The sequence below is a fragment of the Pogoniulus pusillus genome, chromosome 22 (genome assembly GCF_015220805.1).
Source record: "Pogoniulus pusillus isolate bPogPus1 chromosome 22, bPogPus1.pri, whole genome shotgun sequence".
Lineage (NCBI taxonomy): Eukaryota > Metazoa > Chordata > Aves > Piciformes > Lybiidae > Pogoniulus > Pogoniulus pusillus.
The window spans coordinates 19167314-19182686 of NC_087285.1; the positions used below are offsets into that span (position 1 = coordinate 19167314).

Here is a 15373-nt window from a genome sequence, read left to right on the forward strand (position 1 = left end):
TTTTGCAGTTTCCCCTTGTCCTGGATTTTGAGGGAAGAGATTCTGGCAGCCCAGCAGCTGGCCCAAGCAATCCCTCCTGGCCACCCAGCTCTCCCGAATGCCCTCCCCCCAGTTGGATGCTGCAGAGGCTACAGCCAAACATCCCAGCAGGGCCTCGGCCCACGTGTGCCACATCTCGGGGCAAGCTGGGGAGGGGGCAGCTTTGGCAGCTCAGGGAACACCACGCTTAGGACCCTGTGGAGGCTTCCCGGTTTGTTTCTTTTCTTTCTGTTTTTTTTTCCCCTTTTTCCTGGCGCTGCCGAGCTGGGAGGGGCTGAGCCTGCGGCTCCCCATAAACCTGGCGGCTTAGCCCACGTCCCGGGCAGATGTTTGGACTTCTCTGCCTTGGAGCAAAGGGTGGGAAGAGAAAACGGACTGCTCCTCTCCGAAGAGCAAGGAAGAGAGATCAGCACCCCTGGGCTTGAACTTGAGCACCCTCTTCTGCAGGAGTTGGAGGAAAAGATCCTCGTGTCCCGAGCGAGCCGCTGGGACAGGGCTCCCGGCTGGAAGGGGAGGAGGAGGCAGCTGCTTTCTCCAGCGAGGCTTTCGCGGGGTTCTGCATAAAGAAAGAACATCGAGGACACGCCGAGAAGCCAGGGAGTGTTTGCAGAGCTGGGGACGCTTTCTGGGGCTGCCGTCGACTCGTCCTGCCCCGCAGATGGGTTTGATTGGAGCGGCGCGGGGGTTATTTTCTTTTGACTGAAGACAACCCAGCCCCGGCGGATTGAGCTCTTTGTGTGCTCGAGTGGTGCCTTCATGGGAGCTGCTCCCACAGGTCCGGCTGCAGGGCTGCCGGGGACCATTCCCTAGGCTGAGGGACCGGCTCGGAGGAGGGAGAGACGTGTCTGGGTGGCCGCCAGGTGATGCCGGGGCGGTAGCTGTGTGTCGGCGGGCAGCGCGGCGTGCTCCGGGATGGCTGTCTATGCCCTCACCGGCTTCTCGCTCGTCAGCCTGCTCAGCTTTGGTTACTTATCCTGGGACTGGATGAAGCCCAGTTTGGTGGCTGATGTGGCCACAGACCCCATGGAGAAATCGCTGCCTCCCACCTTCTCCAGGCCACCCCACATCATCTTCATTCTGACCGACGACCAGGGCTACCACGACGTCGGCTATCACGGCTCAGATATCCAGACGCCAACGCTGGACAGGCTGGCAGCCGAGGGCGTTAAGCTGGAGAACTACTACATCCAGCCCATCTGCACTCCATCCCGCAGCCAGCTGATAACTGGCAGGTAAGCCAGCACCTGCCCACACCCCACTCATGTCCCCCTTCACATCCCTTCTTTAGCTCAGGTGGCTGCTAGACAGATGAGGTGTTCAAGAAAAGACTGGATGGGACACTTAGTGCCATGGTCTAGTTGATTGGCTAGGGCTGGGTGCTAGGTTGGACTGGATGAGCTTGGAGGTCTCTTCCAACCTGGTTGATTCTATGATTCTGTGATGGAGATCCTCCAGAGAAAGGCATCTTGCTGGCTTTCTCTAGAAGGGTTCCCAAGTAAATGGTTGACTTTCACATCAGCTAAATATCAGCACATGGTAAGGCCAAAAACGTAGATGCTATTGGGTAACAGATGTCCCTTTGGGAGAGGTTGGTCTGTGGGCCAAGAGGTCACTGAGCACCAGAAAGCAGCTGTGTCCACCCCATGCTGGGGGTCACATCCCATCACATTGGGCCCTGAAGTATTGCTGCTGGGCTGTAGGGTTGAAGGATCATTCTCTGCTGCACCTGCAAGTGCTTTGGACCCTTGGACAATGCTTTTCCCACTTGTGTGTTCAGTGCTGTGCTAGCCTGGGCATGGTGGGTGCTGGGTCATGGAGGTACATCCAGACCACCCCTGACCTTGGACCCTTTTGCCTGCTGGGCCAGATGTGGCTTTCCCTGGAGCAGGACTGGGAGGTCAGCACTCATGGAAAGAGGTTGATCACATCAGATCATCTGCTGGGGAGTGAAACCCATGGGTATTTCTGTGGATCTGGTCACCTAGTGTCTAGGGGTGGTGGAGCCCATTGGTATCTGGGCAGGGGCCTCTTTTCTCACCTGGTGGTCTAGATGGATCCCAAGCATCTGCAGGGTTTGCAAATCAGCAGAAGGCACCCAGGTGGGACACTGCAAACTCCTGGGGATCAGGATGAAATCTTTGCTCCTGCTGCCCAGCCCTGGCAGACCCCAGACAGCTGCCTTGGATTGGCAGCAGCAGGGTCAGCTGCTGCTGGCATTCTGGGAGAGCAGCCCAGTGTGCTTTTGGGATGTCTGCTGAGCTCCCTCTTTTTCTTTCTTTTGCATCTGCTTTTGGTACTTTTGGATGGATGAGAAACTGTCTGTCTCTGGCATGGAGCTTGCTCCACAGGCTTGAGTGACAGAGATCTGCATGCATTTGTGGCTTCCAGCACATAAAGAGCTGTCACATCCCCACCCAGTGCTGCTCCCCATCACCACTGATTCCTCCTGGCTCTTTCTTGGCAGGTACCAGATCCACACGGGTCTGCAGCACTCCATCATCCGTCCTCGGCAGCCCAACTGCCTGCCCCTCGACCAGGTCACCTTGCCCCAGAAGCTGCAGGAAGCTGGCTACTCCACACACATGGTGGGCAAGTGGCACCTTGGCTTCTACAAGAAGGAATGCCTGCCCACCCGCCGGGGCTTCGACACCTTCCTGGGCTCCTTGACAGGCAACGTGGACTACTACACCTACGACAACTGCGACGGGCCGGGCGTCTGTGGCTACGACCTGCACGAAGGGGAGGACGTGGCCTGGGATCAGAGTGGGAAGTACTCCACGGTCCTCTACGCCCAGCGTGTCAGCAAGATCCTGGCATCCCACAGCCCCAAGGAGCCCATCTTCATCTATGTGGCCTTCCAAGCTGTTCACACGCCTCTGCAGTCGCCCAAGGAGTACATCTACCGCTACCGCTCCATGGGCAACGTCGCTCGCCGCAAGTACGCCGCCATGGTGACCTGCATGGACGAGGCAGTGAAGAACATCACCTGGGCCCTCAAGAAGTATGGTTATTATGACAACAGTGTCATCGTGTTCTCCACTGACAATGGGGGCCAGACCTTCTCTGGGGGAAGCAACTGGCCGCTGCGGGGCCGCAAAGGGACATACTGGGAAGGGGGAGTCCGTGGCATCGGGTTTGTTCACAGTCCCCTGATCAAGCGCAAGCGCCGGACCAGCTGGGCACTGGTTCACATCACGGACTGGTACCCAACTCTTGTCAGCCTGGCCAGGGGCAACCTGAGCAGCGTCCCTGGCTTGGATGGCTACAATGTGTGGCCTGCCATCAGCGAGGGCAAGGAGTCACCACGAAGAGAAATCCTGCACAACATCGACCCCCTGTACAACCATGCCAAGTATGGCTCCTTGGAGGATGGCTTTGGCATCTGGAACACAGCCGTGCAAGCCTCTATCAGGGTTGGGGAGTGGAAGCTCCTCACTGGTGACCCAGGGTACAGTGACTGGATCCCTCCACAGACCCTGACCAACTTCCCGGGGAGCTGGTGGAACCTGGAACGTCTCACTGACGGCCTGAAGAAGTCTGTGTGGCTTTTCAACATCACTGCCGATCCCTATGAGCGCTATGACCTCTCGGACCAGCGGCCAGATGTGGTCAGAACCCTCTTGATGAGGTTGGTGCACTACAACCGCACGGCCATCCCCGTGAGGTACCCTGCAGAGAACCCCCGGGCTCACCCGGACTTCAACGGTGGTGCCTGGGGACCCTGGGCCAGTGAGGATGATGTGGAGGAGTGGGAAGGCATTGAGGAACCCCTGAAGAGCAGGAACAAGAAGAAGAAGTGTAAGATCTGCAAGCTGCGCTCCTTCTTCCGCAAGCTGAACACCAGGCTCATGTCCAACCGCATCTGATGGGACTCTCCCAGCACTGACCCAGCTTGACCAGGGTGGAGCTCCAGACAGCAGTGCCGTGGTGTGGGGCCTAGGGAAAAGGGGCAGACAGGAAGGTGGCCAGCAACCTTTTGCTTTGAACTTGCTCCAGGGTTCACCCAAAACCACCTCTCCGCTCTGCCTGGACCGGTGGCCACAGGGAGGTGGTCTCAATGGGTGAGGAAGGATGATGCAGGTTCAGCTATGTGGCTCGGCAGTGGTGTAGAAGTCTGCTGAGCTCAGCTGACCTGTTCACAGCTCCTTCCAAAGAAAGGGACCCTTTTCTCAAGGACTCTGCAGGCAATCACAAGCTCTAAGTGTTGCCCATTAAATGGCAGGAGGAAGCACAGGACCCCAGGGTAGGGATGCAGAGGGACAGCCTTGGCAGCTCTGTCTGCAGGTTGTTCCTTGCTGTTCCATTCCACATTAATGCTCCTGACTTTCTGCCTGCTGCTCCTTCTTTGTTGCTGCTCTGGGAACTTGAGGACCTCCCCCAAACCCAAGACCACAGCTCTTCCCTGTTACATTTCTTTGTGGAAGGATGGATTCCTGGGCATGGGTGGCAAACATGAGATCACCAAGGTTGGACCCAGCCTTGCTGCTACAGGGAACTCACGTGGGGTGGTGGCTTTTCCTCTCTTACTGGCTTGCCAGGGCTGGAAGCAGCCCCAGTGAGGATCTATGGCCTATGGAGGCGTGGTTGGATGCATTCAGAGAACATAAGGAAAAACATAAGGGAAAACATAAGGAAAAGCTTCTGTACTTTGAGGGTGACAGAGCACTTGGAACTGGCTGCCCAGAGAGGTTGTGGAGTCTCCTTCCCTGGGAGTGTTCAAAACCTGCCTGGGCACAATCCTGTGCAACCTACTGTAGGTGAAGCTGCTTTAGCAGGGAGGTTGGATTAGATGATCTCCAGAGGTCTCTTCCAACCTCTACCACTCTGTGCTTCTGTCACTCTGTAACAGGTGGTTCTCCATGGCTCCACATTTGGGATGCAGGCTTGCCCCATACTCTAATGGACTTCATGTGGGTCAGCCACTCCAAAGACTCTTTCATCCACAGTTCTCCCTGTCTAGACCTGACATGTGCATGGCTGTGGGCATAGATGTCCTACACATCCAACCAAACACCTGCTGCTGCCCCTTCCCAGTGCTGGACCTGTTCCTGTCCCCACACAGAATGGTCTGGGTTGGAAGGGACCTCCGAAGGTCATCCAGTCCAATCCTGTCTGCAGTCATCAGGGGCATCCTCAACTAGATCAGGTTATGAAGAGCCCTGTTAAGCCTCTCCTTGAATACCTCCAGGAACGGGGCCCAACCTGTTCCAGTGTTCTACTACCCTCATGGTAAAGAACTTATCATAGAATCATAGAATCAAGTAGGTTGGAGGAGACCTCCAAGATCACCCAGCCCAACCTAACACCCAGCCCTAACCAGTCAACCAGACCATGGCACTAAGTGCCTCATCCAGGCTTGGTTTCAACACCTCCAGGGATGGTGACTCCACCACCTCCCTGGGCAGCCCATTCCAATGCCAATCACTCTCTCAGAACTTCCTCCTAACATCCAGCACAAACCTCCCCTGGCACAACTTGGGACTGTGTCCCCTTGTTCTGTTGCTGGTTGCCTGAGAGAAGAGCCCAACCCCACCTGGCTACAGCCTCCCTTCAGGTTCCTAACATCCTCTGCTGCTGACCCTGGACGATCTCAAGAAGATCACTGCAGACTGATGTGCCCCTCTGTAGCTGCAGGACTTCAAAGCCACGGCGGGGACGGGACAGGGCCATCTCCCACCTGCCTCTCGCTGCAGATGGGTACACGTAGGAAGGGAAACACCTGCCCACCACATCCTCGGGTGATGGCTGGGGGGCGGCCTGGCAGCGCCGAGCCTTCGGCGGGGTGCGAAGCGAGAGCGTCCGTGCGGCGGGAGGGGAGAGCTGGCGAGCGGGAAGGAGGGGCGAAGAGCCGCCGGAGCGTTTTGGATGCAGGGTGCATTTCCACTGACACAATGTGTTTTACAGCTCTCCCCACAGGTTTCTCTTGGTGCAGCGTGTGTAGGCGAAGGCCCTGCTGTGAATTTTGAAAATAGTTATTTTTGTCTCTGGAAAATGAGGCCCGTTAGGACTTGACAGCTCTTGGATGAGCAGTGTGGGCTTGCTTTTTTTTTTCCTTTTTTTTTCCCTTCTCCTTTTTTTTTTTTTTTCTTCTCTCTTTTTTTTCCCCCTTCCTTCCCCCCCCCTTCCCCTTTCTTTTCTCCCCCTACTCTCCCTTGCAAAACAGCATTCATTTAAAACCTGTCATTGAAAGATGTGACAATTGGCAGCGTGCACGCCGCATACCTTGCGCTGTGCTTTCAAGCCCTCTCTGTGTGTGTGTGTGTGAGAGGGATGGGAAAAGAATGCAGTGACACGTTTGTCTTTTTTTTTTTTCTTCCTTCCCCTTTACTCTGAGATGGATTATTTGGGGGAATTGGGATTTTCTACAGAAACAAAGCAAAAAGAGGGAAAAAAAAAAAAACCAGCAAGCCAAAAGCAACACAGAAGCTGACAGCGAAGCAGCAGAGAGGAGGCCTCCTCTCGCAGAGCTGGGAAGGAGTTTTGCAAAGCCTGAGCGTGGCAGCCTGTGTGCTGGTCCTAGCTCCTCGTTGCACTCACGTTGCAGCCCCATCCCACCGGCTCCCCACATCCCTACAGGCACATCCCCTGTGGTGACATCGAGGAGGGCTCAGCTCCTCCTGCAGCCTCATCTCTCTCCCAAGCTTCCTTAGCGCATCGCTCCATAGGGGGCAGTCCCCAGGCATCATCCCGGTCAAGGTGAGCCCTGGGAGAATGCTGACCATCCTTGAGCTACCTCAATGGGCCAGTCTGCTCCTCTGGCACCTCTGCCAGCTGCGTGCCTGTCAGCAGTGGCATCAGCTGCCATTTGATAAAACGGTGGTACTCTGGCACCTGTGCCACCTGAGTGCCTGTCAGCAGTGGCATCAGCTGCCATTCAATAAAGCAGGCCAGCCCAGTCCTCTGGCACCTGTGCCACCTGCGTGCCTGTCAGCAGTGGCATCAGCTGCCATTCAATAAAGCAGGCCAGCCCAGTCCTCTGGCACCTGTGCCACCTGCGTGCCTGTCAGCAGTGGCATCAGCTGCCATTCAATAAAGCAGGCCAGCCCAGTCCTCTGGCACCTGTGCCACATGTGTGTCTGTCAGCAGTGGCATCAGCTGCCATTTGATAAAGCCAACTGGTTGCTCAATATAAAGCAACACTTTGCTGAAAGGGGCTCCTGGAGGCTGAGCCAGGGAAGAGGGGTAGAGGGTGAGGAGTATGTTCCTCACCATGAGAGCCTGGAATGGGTTGCCCAGGGAGGTGGTTGAGACCCCATCCCTGGAGGTGTTTAAGGCCAGGCTGGATGAGACTCTGGCCAACCTGATCTAGGATAGGGTGTCCCTGGGTATTGCAGGGAGGTTGGGGCTAGATGATCCTTGTGGTCCCTTCCAACCCTGACTGATTCTGTGGTTCTATGATGGCTGTGGGGGGCTCTGGCACAAGCCATGGCAAAAGGGAGAACCAGTGCCAGAGGAAGTGGGAGAGTGGGGCCAGCCTTGGGGCGGTGGCAAAGCTCACCATATTTATATAAACACATCCAACTTTAGTCTTTCTTGTATTTCCCCCCTCCCCCCCCCTTTCAAAAATGGAAATTTCCATGCAAAGATGTTCAGTTTTTCTCCCTTTGCTTTTCCTAATGAGAAGCCTTCACCTGGTTCTTGCTTCATTTCCAGTGGCTGGGCAATGCAGTTCAGCCCAGCCATGGTGCTGGGTCCATGTCCTTCTGGGGTTTGTAATTAAAAATGATGCATTCTGAATTTTTACAACACTGAATGGTTGAGGAAAAGTTTTAGGCCCTGATAACAAAGAGGAAATGTAGGTAGGAGCACCTCTGGGTGCTTGGAGAGCTCATGGCCTCCAAGCCTGAGGACAGCAGTTATCCATCACCACGGTTTCTGGTCCTGCTCTGTCTGAATACTGGGTTGGGAAGGGGCAAGTGGTGGCTGCCATGCAAGTCCCCATCTCACCATTGTTCATTCGTGGTCTCTGTGGGGATAAAACACAGCAATGTGCCAGAATCCTGTTTTCACACTTGGAAGTGCCTGTGCGCCCTGGCTGCTGAGGGGTTAAAGCAGCTGGGGAGATGCTCAGGCCCTGCAGCTCCCTGTCCAGCCCAGATGCTGCACCAGGAGATGCATTTGCATCGACAAGCCAAGTGCTCCCCTCCTTCCCAATAACCCTTCAAAGAGCTGGGCAAGCTCAAAGCTACTCCAGACCCTGGGCGGGAGCTGAGTGCAAGATTGGGGCGGAGCAGGGGGATATGTCTGAGGCCATTGAGGCTTTGGACTGGGAGGAGAGAGCAGGGTGGGGTGGAGGAGTAGTGTCTGCCTCTGCTCTGCTGGCATAGGCTAGCTGCCTCCACCCTGATGGCTGCAGTCAGAATGGGGATGGGATAGGGATGGAGAGAGTTGGGATGTGATGGAGACAAAGAGAGAGATGAGGCTGGGGAGGAGGATGATTATAGGCATGGGGATGGAGCTGGAATAGGATACAGATGGAGACAGGGATCATAGAGTCATAGAATCAACCAGGTTGGAAGAGACCTCCAAGCTCACCCAGTCCAACCTATCACCCAGCCCTGGCCAATCAACCAGACCATGGCACTAAGTGCCTCATCCAGGCTTTGCTTCAACACCTCCAGGGACAGTGATTCCACCACCTCCCTGAGCAGCCCATTCCAATGCCAATCACTCTCTCTGTCAACAACTTCCTCCTAACATCCAGCCTAGACCTCCCGTGGCACAACTTGGGACTGTGTCCCCTGGTTCTGTTGCTGGTTGCCTGGCAGAAGAGCCCAACCACACCTGGCTCCAGCCTCCCTTCAGGTAGTTGTAGACAGCAATGAGGTCATGACAGAGATGGGATGGCGATGGGGATGGGAGTGGTTGGGCAGGATTCAGGTACTTTGGAGCCTCTCCAGCCCCACAGGTGTCTTCCACCTGAGAAAGGAAAGAGAAGAAGCCCAGCAGCAGGAAAGGTGAAGGACATCTCAGCAAACTACCGTGGTGGGAGTGTGACAGTTCACCCTGGTTACTGGGGAGAGGGTGCTCTGCACCAGGGGATGTAACTCATGCCAAGCAGTCAACTTCTCCCTTCCAGAAGTTCAAGGACATGTGATTTTGCAGTGGTTTCTCCCCACCCATACATGATGGTCCCAGGGAGCCACATGGCACTTTCTATGGGCTCCCAAGTACCCATGGCCACATCCACAGGAGAAGTCTTGCCCACGGACCCTGGTGTCGGAGCGAGGGTGGCTCTGGGGACACTGTGATGTCAGGTGGACCTGGGGACACTCTGTTGCAGCCAGAAGCAGCTGCATGTGGTTGCAGGAGCATGCTCTGGGGCCTGCAGGGCCAGGACACGTTTGCAAACACAACCCACAATGTAAATCAGCTTCCCTCACTGTGGTATTTATAAACTTCAGCTAAAAATAACCCCGAATTCAGCTCCCCAGTGGACAGCAACTGAGCAGCCCCCAGACCCCAGCTTGTGTGTGAAACTGTCCCAGTAATTTTGGGATCTCTGCAATATGTAATTCACAGCCTGATGGCTCTGTGTGCTGCAGACTCCCTGAAGCCCATGTACCCTGGGAGAAGGTGGACCTGCTGTAGCCCACTCAGGAGCACACTGATCCTCCCCGAGCCCCGTGGGGCAGGCTGCCTGTCCGGTACCGTTTGGGTTTGGTACAGGACCTGGAGTGCCATCCTGGGGCAGTCCCAAAGTGGGATGTAGAAATGAAATCTCTGTAGGCAGAGCGGGAGGCATTTCTGGAGAGGCAGGCGGCTGATGGAGAGGAGCTGCTGGGGCTGAAGGTCTCCATCAGGTGGCCAGAGCTGAGCACGGCAGCGCCATAGAAGCTTGGCTCTCCGAAGCCCTGCAGGAGCAAACCTCGGGGTGGCTGGGAACAACCAAAGAGGATCCTCAGCCCCCTGGGAGAAGGCTGGGATGGCTCCTTTTCCCGGCAGAGTCCCCAGCCCGACGGGGGAAGGTCCTACTCAAAGCTGCTGGTCCCCTTGGGTTGTCCCTGGGCACAGGGAAGTGGAACCATCCAGCAGTTCCCACTTGGGAGAACACCATCGGCAAAGCAGAGTGTGTTCAGCGCCCAGAAGCCTGACACCCCCTCATCCTCAGCGAGGGAAAGACTGAACAGAGAAGAGAGCAGGAAGGGAGAAACCCTTCCTGGAGAGCTGAGTCTCTGCCAAGCACGGGAAACCTGGGGAGAGATGCAGGGTCCCTGTAGGGGGCTTTGCCATCACCCTCTGCCCCAGGTGAGGTGTCTGGGGCATGGGGTCAGGAGTGCACTGGGAACCCTAGGTGGAAGTAACAAACGGATCCCTCCTCCTAGCTCTGGGAGCACATCGAGTCACGCGTGTGGGGCTGAGCACGTGTGCCAGCGTGGGGGTGGGTGCGGGAGGGGTGGGCAGGTCACATTGCGGCGCCCACAGGGACACGTTAGTGCAAGCAGGAGCGAGGCAGGGGCGAGGCAGGGGCATGCAGCCGTGGGGCTCCGGCTTGGGGGGGCTCTTCCTCTCTCACCCTTAGGCTCCGATGGGCTGCTGCAGGCTGGCAGCAAAAACCTGGAGTGCTCCCTCCCAGCATCTGGCTGCATTGGCCCCCGCAGCAGCCCCCACCTCCAGTATGGCCCTGGGAGTGACAAATGAAGCCCAACTTCACGTGGGAGTGGGATGGGGACCTTCATATCCCCAGGGCACAGGTCACACATGTGCATCTCTCTCGCCCCAAGTGAGGGTGCCTGGTGTGCTCTGCTGGCATGGTGTCGTGGCCAGGGTGGTTGTAGAAGTCACCAGCCCCTGGGGACCGTGGCCCATCCCCGTGGTAAAGGGTGGGAATCTAGTCCCAGGGCCACAAGGCTCCCTCCAGCTGGGCCACATGGGAGCAGGAGGCTGGCTGCAAGGTGGGGATGCAGGTGGGTAATGGTGCAATTAATGTAAAAGCCATTAGACCTTTCTCCTCCCCCTCTTCTTCCTCACTCCGCCACTTGCTGTCCTCCTCCACTTCCACCTCCTTTCTTCTCTCCCTCTCTCCGCTCCTCCTTCTCTTTCTCTTCTCAAAGATTTCTCCCTATTTTTGTCTAGTTAGAGCCTTTTCTTTTCCTTTTAACCCTTCCATGGCAGCCTGTAAGGGAGCTCAATCCATATCAGCTGCCAAAGGCAATGCTTCCTCAGCTGGAGGTGGGAACTCATTCTGCTGGTGCAGTGAGGGCTCCTGCTGCAAAATCATCCAGTCATGGGGCAAAAGCTTGGAAGAAAGATCTGCTGGGGAGGTCAGAAGGTGGGAAGGTGGAGAAGAAGGTGATTGGTGCCCTAGGGGTCCTGGCAGCAAGGTGGGCTTATAAGGAAACCACTAAGGTCTTGGACTTCATTACTCCACTTTAATTGCCCTTTCTTGTGCCTTTTTGAGTTAAACGCAGTGGAGAGGCAACTCAGCAGCCAAAAGCCCAAGGAGCAGGGGAGCAGAACTTCCTCTTAACCCTACTCTGAAATGCACCCCCTTTCTGTCCCAGCTTGGGCACCACAGGGGAACAGCAGCCCAGGACACAGCCTTTCTGCTTCCCCTCTAGCTGGGCTTCAGGCCAAGCTGGGCACTTCATGGTGGAGGGACTTTCGGGACCTGCTTCTCCGAGAGACCCACAGCCTGTGGGGAGAGCCAGCAGGCAAAGTGTGCGTGGGGAGTGGCCAACCCTCCCATCCTCTGCAGAGTGATGGGACCAGCCCCACCCCGGGGGAGCTCAGCTGATGACAGGCCCGTCTGGGGACCTGCTTCTCTTCTCTCTTTCCAGTTTCTCTTGACACACTTCTGCTCCATCTGCTCCAACCTGGCCCAGTCTGTTTCCCCATCCCAGCCCCCCCCCCCCCCCCCCCCCCCGGCTCCATAGGGGTGCTACTGTGGACACTGTCAGGGACTGTATTTTTTTGGGGGGGGGGGGGGGTGGGAAGCAGTTGCCAGGGTGACAGCATCCTCCTGCAACATGGAAACCACGGTTTCCATGGAAACCCTTTTTGCCCCAATTATTGTACTCCTGCCACCTCCTTCAATTTGCCATTAAGATTTGTATTTTAGAGTTGCCCCCTTCCTGCAGCAATCGGCTGACCCCCAGGCAGCCCTGGGGCCAGGTCCCCAGCAGGTCCCTGGTCCCCATGGGCAGGCGATAGGTTTGGGAAGCAGTTGCCCCGGCAACAGAAACAGGGCGTTCCTGGCAGCGGTGGTCGCCATGGGGACGGGGATGCTGACGAAGGCTTGTGAAGCTGAGAAGACAAATTGCCCTCATCATTATCTCCAGGCTTGTCAATCAAACATATTCCCTTATTTACCTCGGCGAGGAGAGAGCCCCGGGAGCACACGGAGAGGGAGGGAGCGAGAGGAGAGCTGCTTGTCCCAAACTCTGCACTGGGGAGGGAGCATTTCTAGCCCCTCAGAATGGCCACCATCACCTGCAATCGCTTCACCGAGGAGTACCAGCTCTTTGAGGAACTGGGCAAGTAAGTTGGAGACGGGGATGGGGTTGGAGACGGGGCTGGGCTGCTCGAAGCGGGGTTATGCTCTGACTGGGAAGGAGCCTCATTGGAGCTGGGAACCGCCGGAGATGCACAGGAAGCAGTGGCGGGGACTTGGGTTAGAATGGAGGCTGCCAGCCCCATCTCCGCACGCTCCCTCCCATCCAGAGTTCGAGCGGCTGCTGGTGGGCGCTCACGCAGGGACTTGGGTCTCTCCAGGGAGCTGCTGGAGCTGCCTAGGGAGGGGGCAGCCTCCCCTCTGATGGCAAAGCAGCTCCCGAAAGAGGATGCTGTCAGCTCCCCGGGAACTTCTCCAGCCGGGAGGAGGGATGGGATAGCCGAGGAGGAAAGCCAAAGCAGGGGGCACCCCTCACATTCCCTTGGGGAAATTCTCCGTGTGGATTCACCGGGATTTGGCTGCTCCTGCAGGAGAGCTACCCTGCACGGCAGCCCCCGGAGGATCCTGGCAGCTCTTGGACAGAGTCGGGATATCTCCCACCCCTGCGCCCCTCGGGTGGGTCGCAGCCCTGCTTGACTTGGCTCTCCTCCCAAGCAGGGCTCAGCTCCGCGGGTGCGAGTGCCACGGCGTGTGCCTGGGTCGGGCTGTGTGTGCGTGTGCAAACAGAACTGCCTGCGTGCAGCGGGGCGACCCCGGGGGCACTTAGCACCCTAGGGTGGAGCAGGAGATTCCAGGTTCTCCAGGCAGAGTGGAGGGATGCTCTGTGTCTCGCCGAGCGTGTGGCTGAAAGCAGACGCCGAAGTGAGCAGGCGTGTGCCTGTGTTTTGGGTTCTGTGCCTCTTTTCGGCGCTGGTGTGTAAATGTGGGGCGTGCGTTCCCCTCACAGCAGCTCAGCGGTGTGCTGATGGGCTCGGGGTGCCTGTGCCAGGGGGCTGGTGCCTATCCTTCGGCTGGGTCCGTTCCTGGCCATGGGTGCTTGGTGCATCCCCGCATCGCAGGGCAGCCTACACCTGAATGTGCTCCCGCACGCGTGTGGGCGTTTGAAACGGGGGCGAGGGAGAAGGGAGAGGACAAAGATGGAGAAACCGAGAGGCTGAAAGAGAAAAGGACTTGGTGCCAGGCTGAGCGCTGTTCACAGTCCCCAGCTAAACGAGGGGGCCGCGGTGCTGCTATAAAGTGTAGCTCCTTGGAGGTGAGCGGGCACCCAGCCCCTTTGAAGCTGGGATGGCAGGTGGCAGTGGAGCAGGTCCCTGCAGGTGGGACAGTCTCAGCTGGTACTGTGGGCAGAAGGATGGGCAACCCCCGAGGGTGCTAGTAGCAAGGTGGGATCCAGGACCTGCTTTTTCCAGAGGTTTCCTGGCTTTTCTGGGCTCTGAGGCTTGGTGGTCATGGCAGGAGGTGGGCAGGGGATGGGCAGAGAGGGCAGCGACTGCTGTGCCCCTATGGGGCGGCTGCTGGGCCCTGGCTGGGCAGACATGGCTGCAGGGCTCTGGAAGGGACCTTGCAAGCCAGGTGTGGTGGGGGAGGAGCAGGAGGACTGCAGGAGGCATTTGGTGTGCCACACTTTACTAGGTGGGTGCTGACACGGAGGGTTTGAGCCTGCAGATGTAGGGGCTGCCCACACTGCCTGGCAGCATGGAGGAAAATCTGCCTGACAGATGCATTTTAACATGGTCACAAGCAAAGGAGCAAAGCTGGTGCAGTGTTTGCCAGCCCCTTGTGAGCATTGCACCCTGCCCCACCAGACCTCCTGGGGTGACATAGGGCAGCATGCCCAGCTCAGAGCGTCCCACGGCTTTCCCCTCCAGGGCACGGGGACCACCACTGCACTGAGGTGTGTTTCCCAGTTAGAGGCTTCTCCAGGCTATCAAGGCACCGTGGAGCTGGTTGGGGATTTTCCACCAGGATGTTTTTCAGCTAATCCTGGCACATTCAAAAATCAGCGGTTTCCCATGGGGAAATTTTTGCTTCTTGGGCTCAGTGAGGGAAATCAGGGCAAAGTGCTGCATGTCTGCTCTGCTGCAGCAGCTGCTTGCAGCGGGAGGCAGCTGGAATTCCTCCTCTGGTGAGGTGCTCCCAGTGCTGGCTGGGATGGAGTTGAGGCAGGGTGGGATGCATGGCTCTCCTCCACCCAGACACCAAAGGGGAGCAGCATCCTGCAGGGGCTCAGAGCAGAAAGGGTCCGTCTTGAGTTTGCTGTCCCCAGGTGACTGAGACAGACTGCTGGGGGACCATGGGGTGGCCCTGAGCCTAGCTGGCAGGAGGGGGGGGTTGCTGGGTGCCAAGCTGCTGCAGTCACTAGGCTCCTTTGCTGTCTCCTTGGCTGTCACCCACCCTGATGCCAAGGCAAGCTGGGGATTTACAACACCACACACTTCATGCTAGCACCACGATGGGGCTTTGCGAGGGGACAGAGATGAGGAGGGAGGTCTACAGAGCCTGCCCAGAGGGAGATAGGCTTTTGGTGCAGCCCTGCACCTCCCACACATGGAGAGGGCATCTGTTCTGTGCAGGGGACACAGCACTGGGAAAAACCTGCTCCCGTGGCAGCCCTGCCAAAGCTGAGCAAGTGAAGGGCTGTTCTGATCCCCCCCCAGATCCAACACGGGGTGAAGGTGGGGGGCAGCGTCGTGGGGGACGGGGAGAGGATCCTGCCCACGGCCCCCCGAGTAGGACAAACATGAAATGCAGCTCCATTGGTGGCTCTGAATCCACCCCCGCGGCAGGTTGAGGGAGAGGCTGGAGGCAATTAGCCGTGCGGAGCGGTAGGAGCAGCCCCTCCACACCCGGAGCTGCAGGAGAGAGAGGGCTTTATTAAAAGGGGGAGGGGGGGAAGATATGGAGGAACAAAAAATCCCCAGCCCACACTCCTCTCTCTAG

At 57.3% G+C, this 15373-nt stretch overlaps 2 protein-coding genes across 4 annotated transcripts in view; both read left to right on the top strand.

Moving 5' to 3' along the window:
• Positions 1-951: 951 nt before the first annotated feature.
• On the top strand, positions 952-4054 carry ARSI (arylsulfatase family member I). The gene is made up of 2 exons (XM_064161320.1): positions 952-1271; positions 2504-4054. The coding sequence occupies exons 1-2, from the start codon at positions 952-954 to the stop codon at positions 3903-3905; spliced, it is 1722 nt and encodes a 573-aa protein (XP_064017390.1). The 3' UTR covers positions 3906-4054.
• Positions 4055-12268: 8214 nt separating this feature from the next.
• The window catches only part of CAMK2A (calcium/calmodulin dependent protein kinase II alpha), a 33760-nt gene continuing 30655 nt past the window's right edge, over positions 12269-15373 (top strand). Inside the window, exon 1 of one of the 3 annotated variants that reach the window (XM_064162070.1) lies at positions 12269-12519. In XM_064162070.1, the coding sequence (XP_064018140.1) occupies positions 12458-12519 (62 nt within the window). In that variant the 5' untranslated portion in view covers positions 12269-12457. The remainder of the gene's footprint in view (positions 12520-15373) is intronic. The other 2 variants (XM_064162069.1, XM_064162066.1) reach the window with 2 other exon arrangements.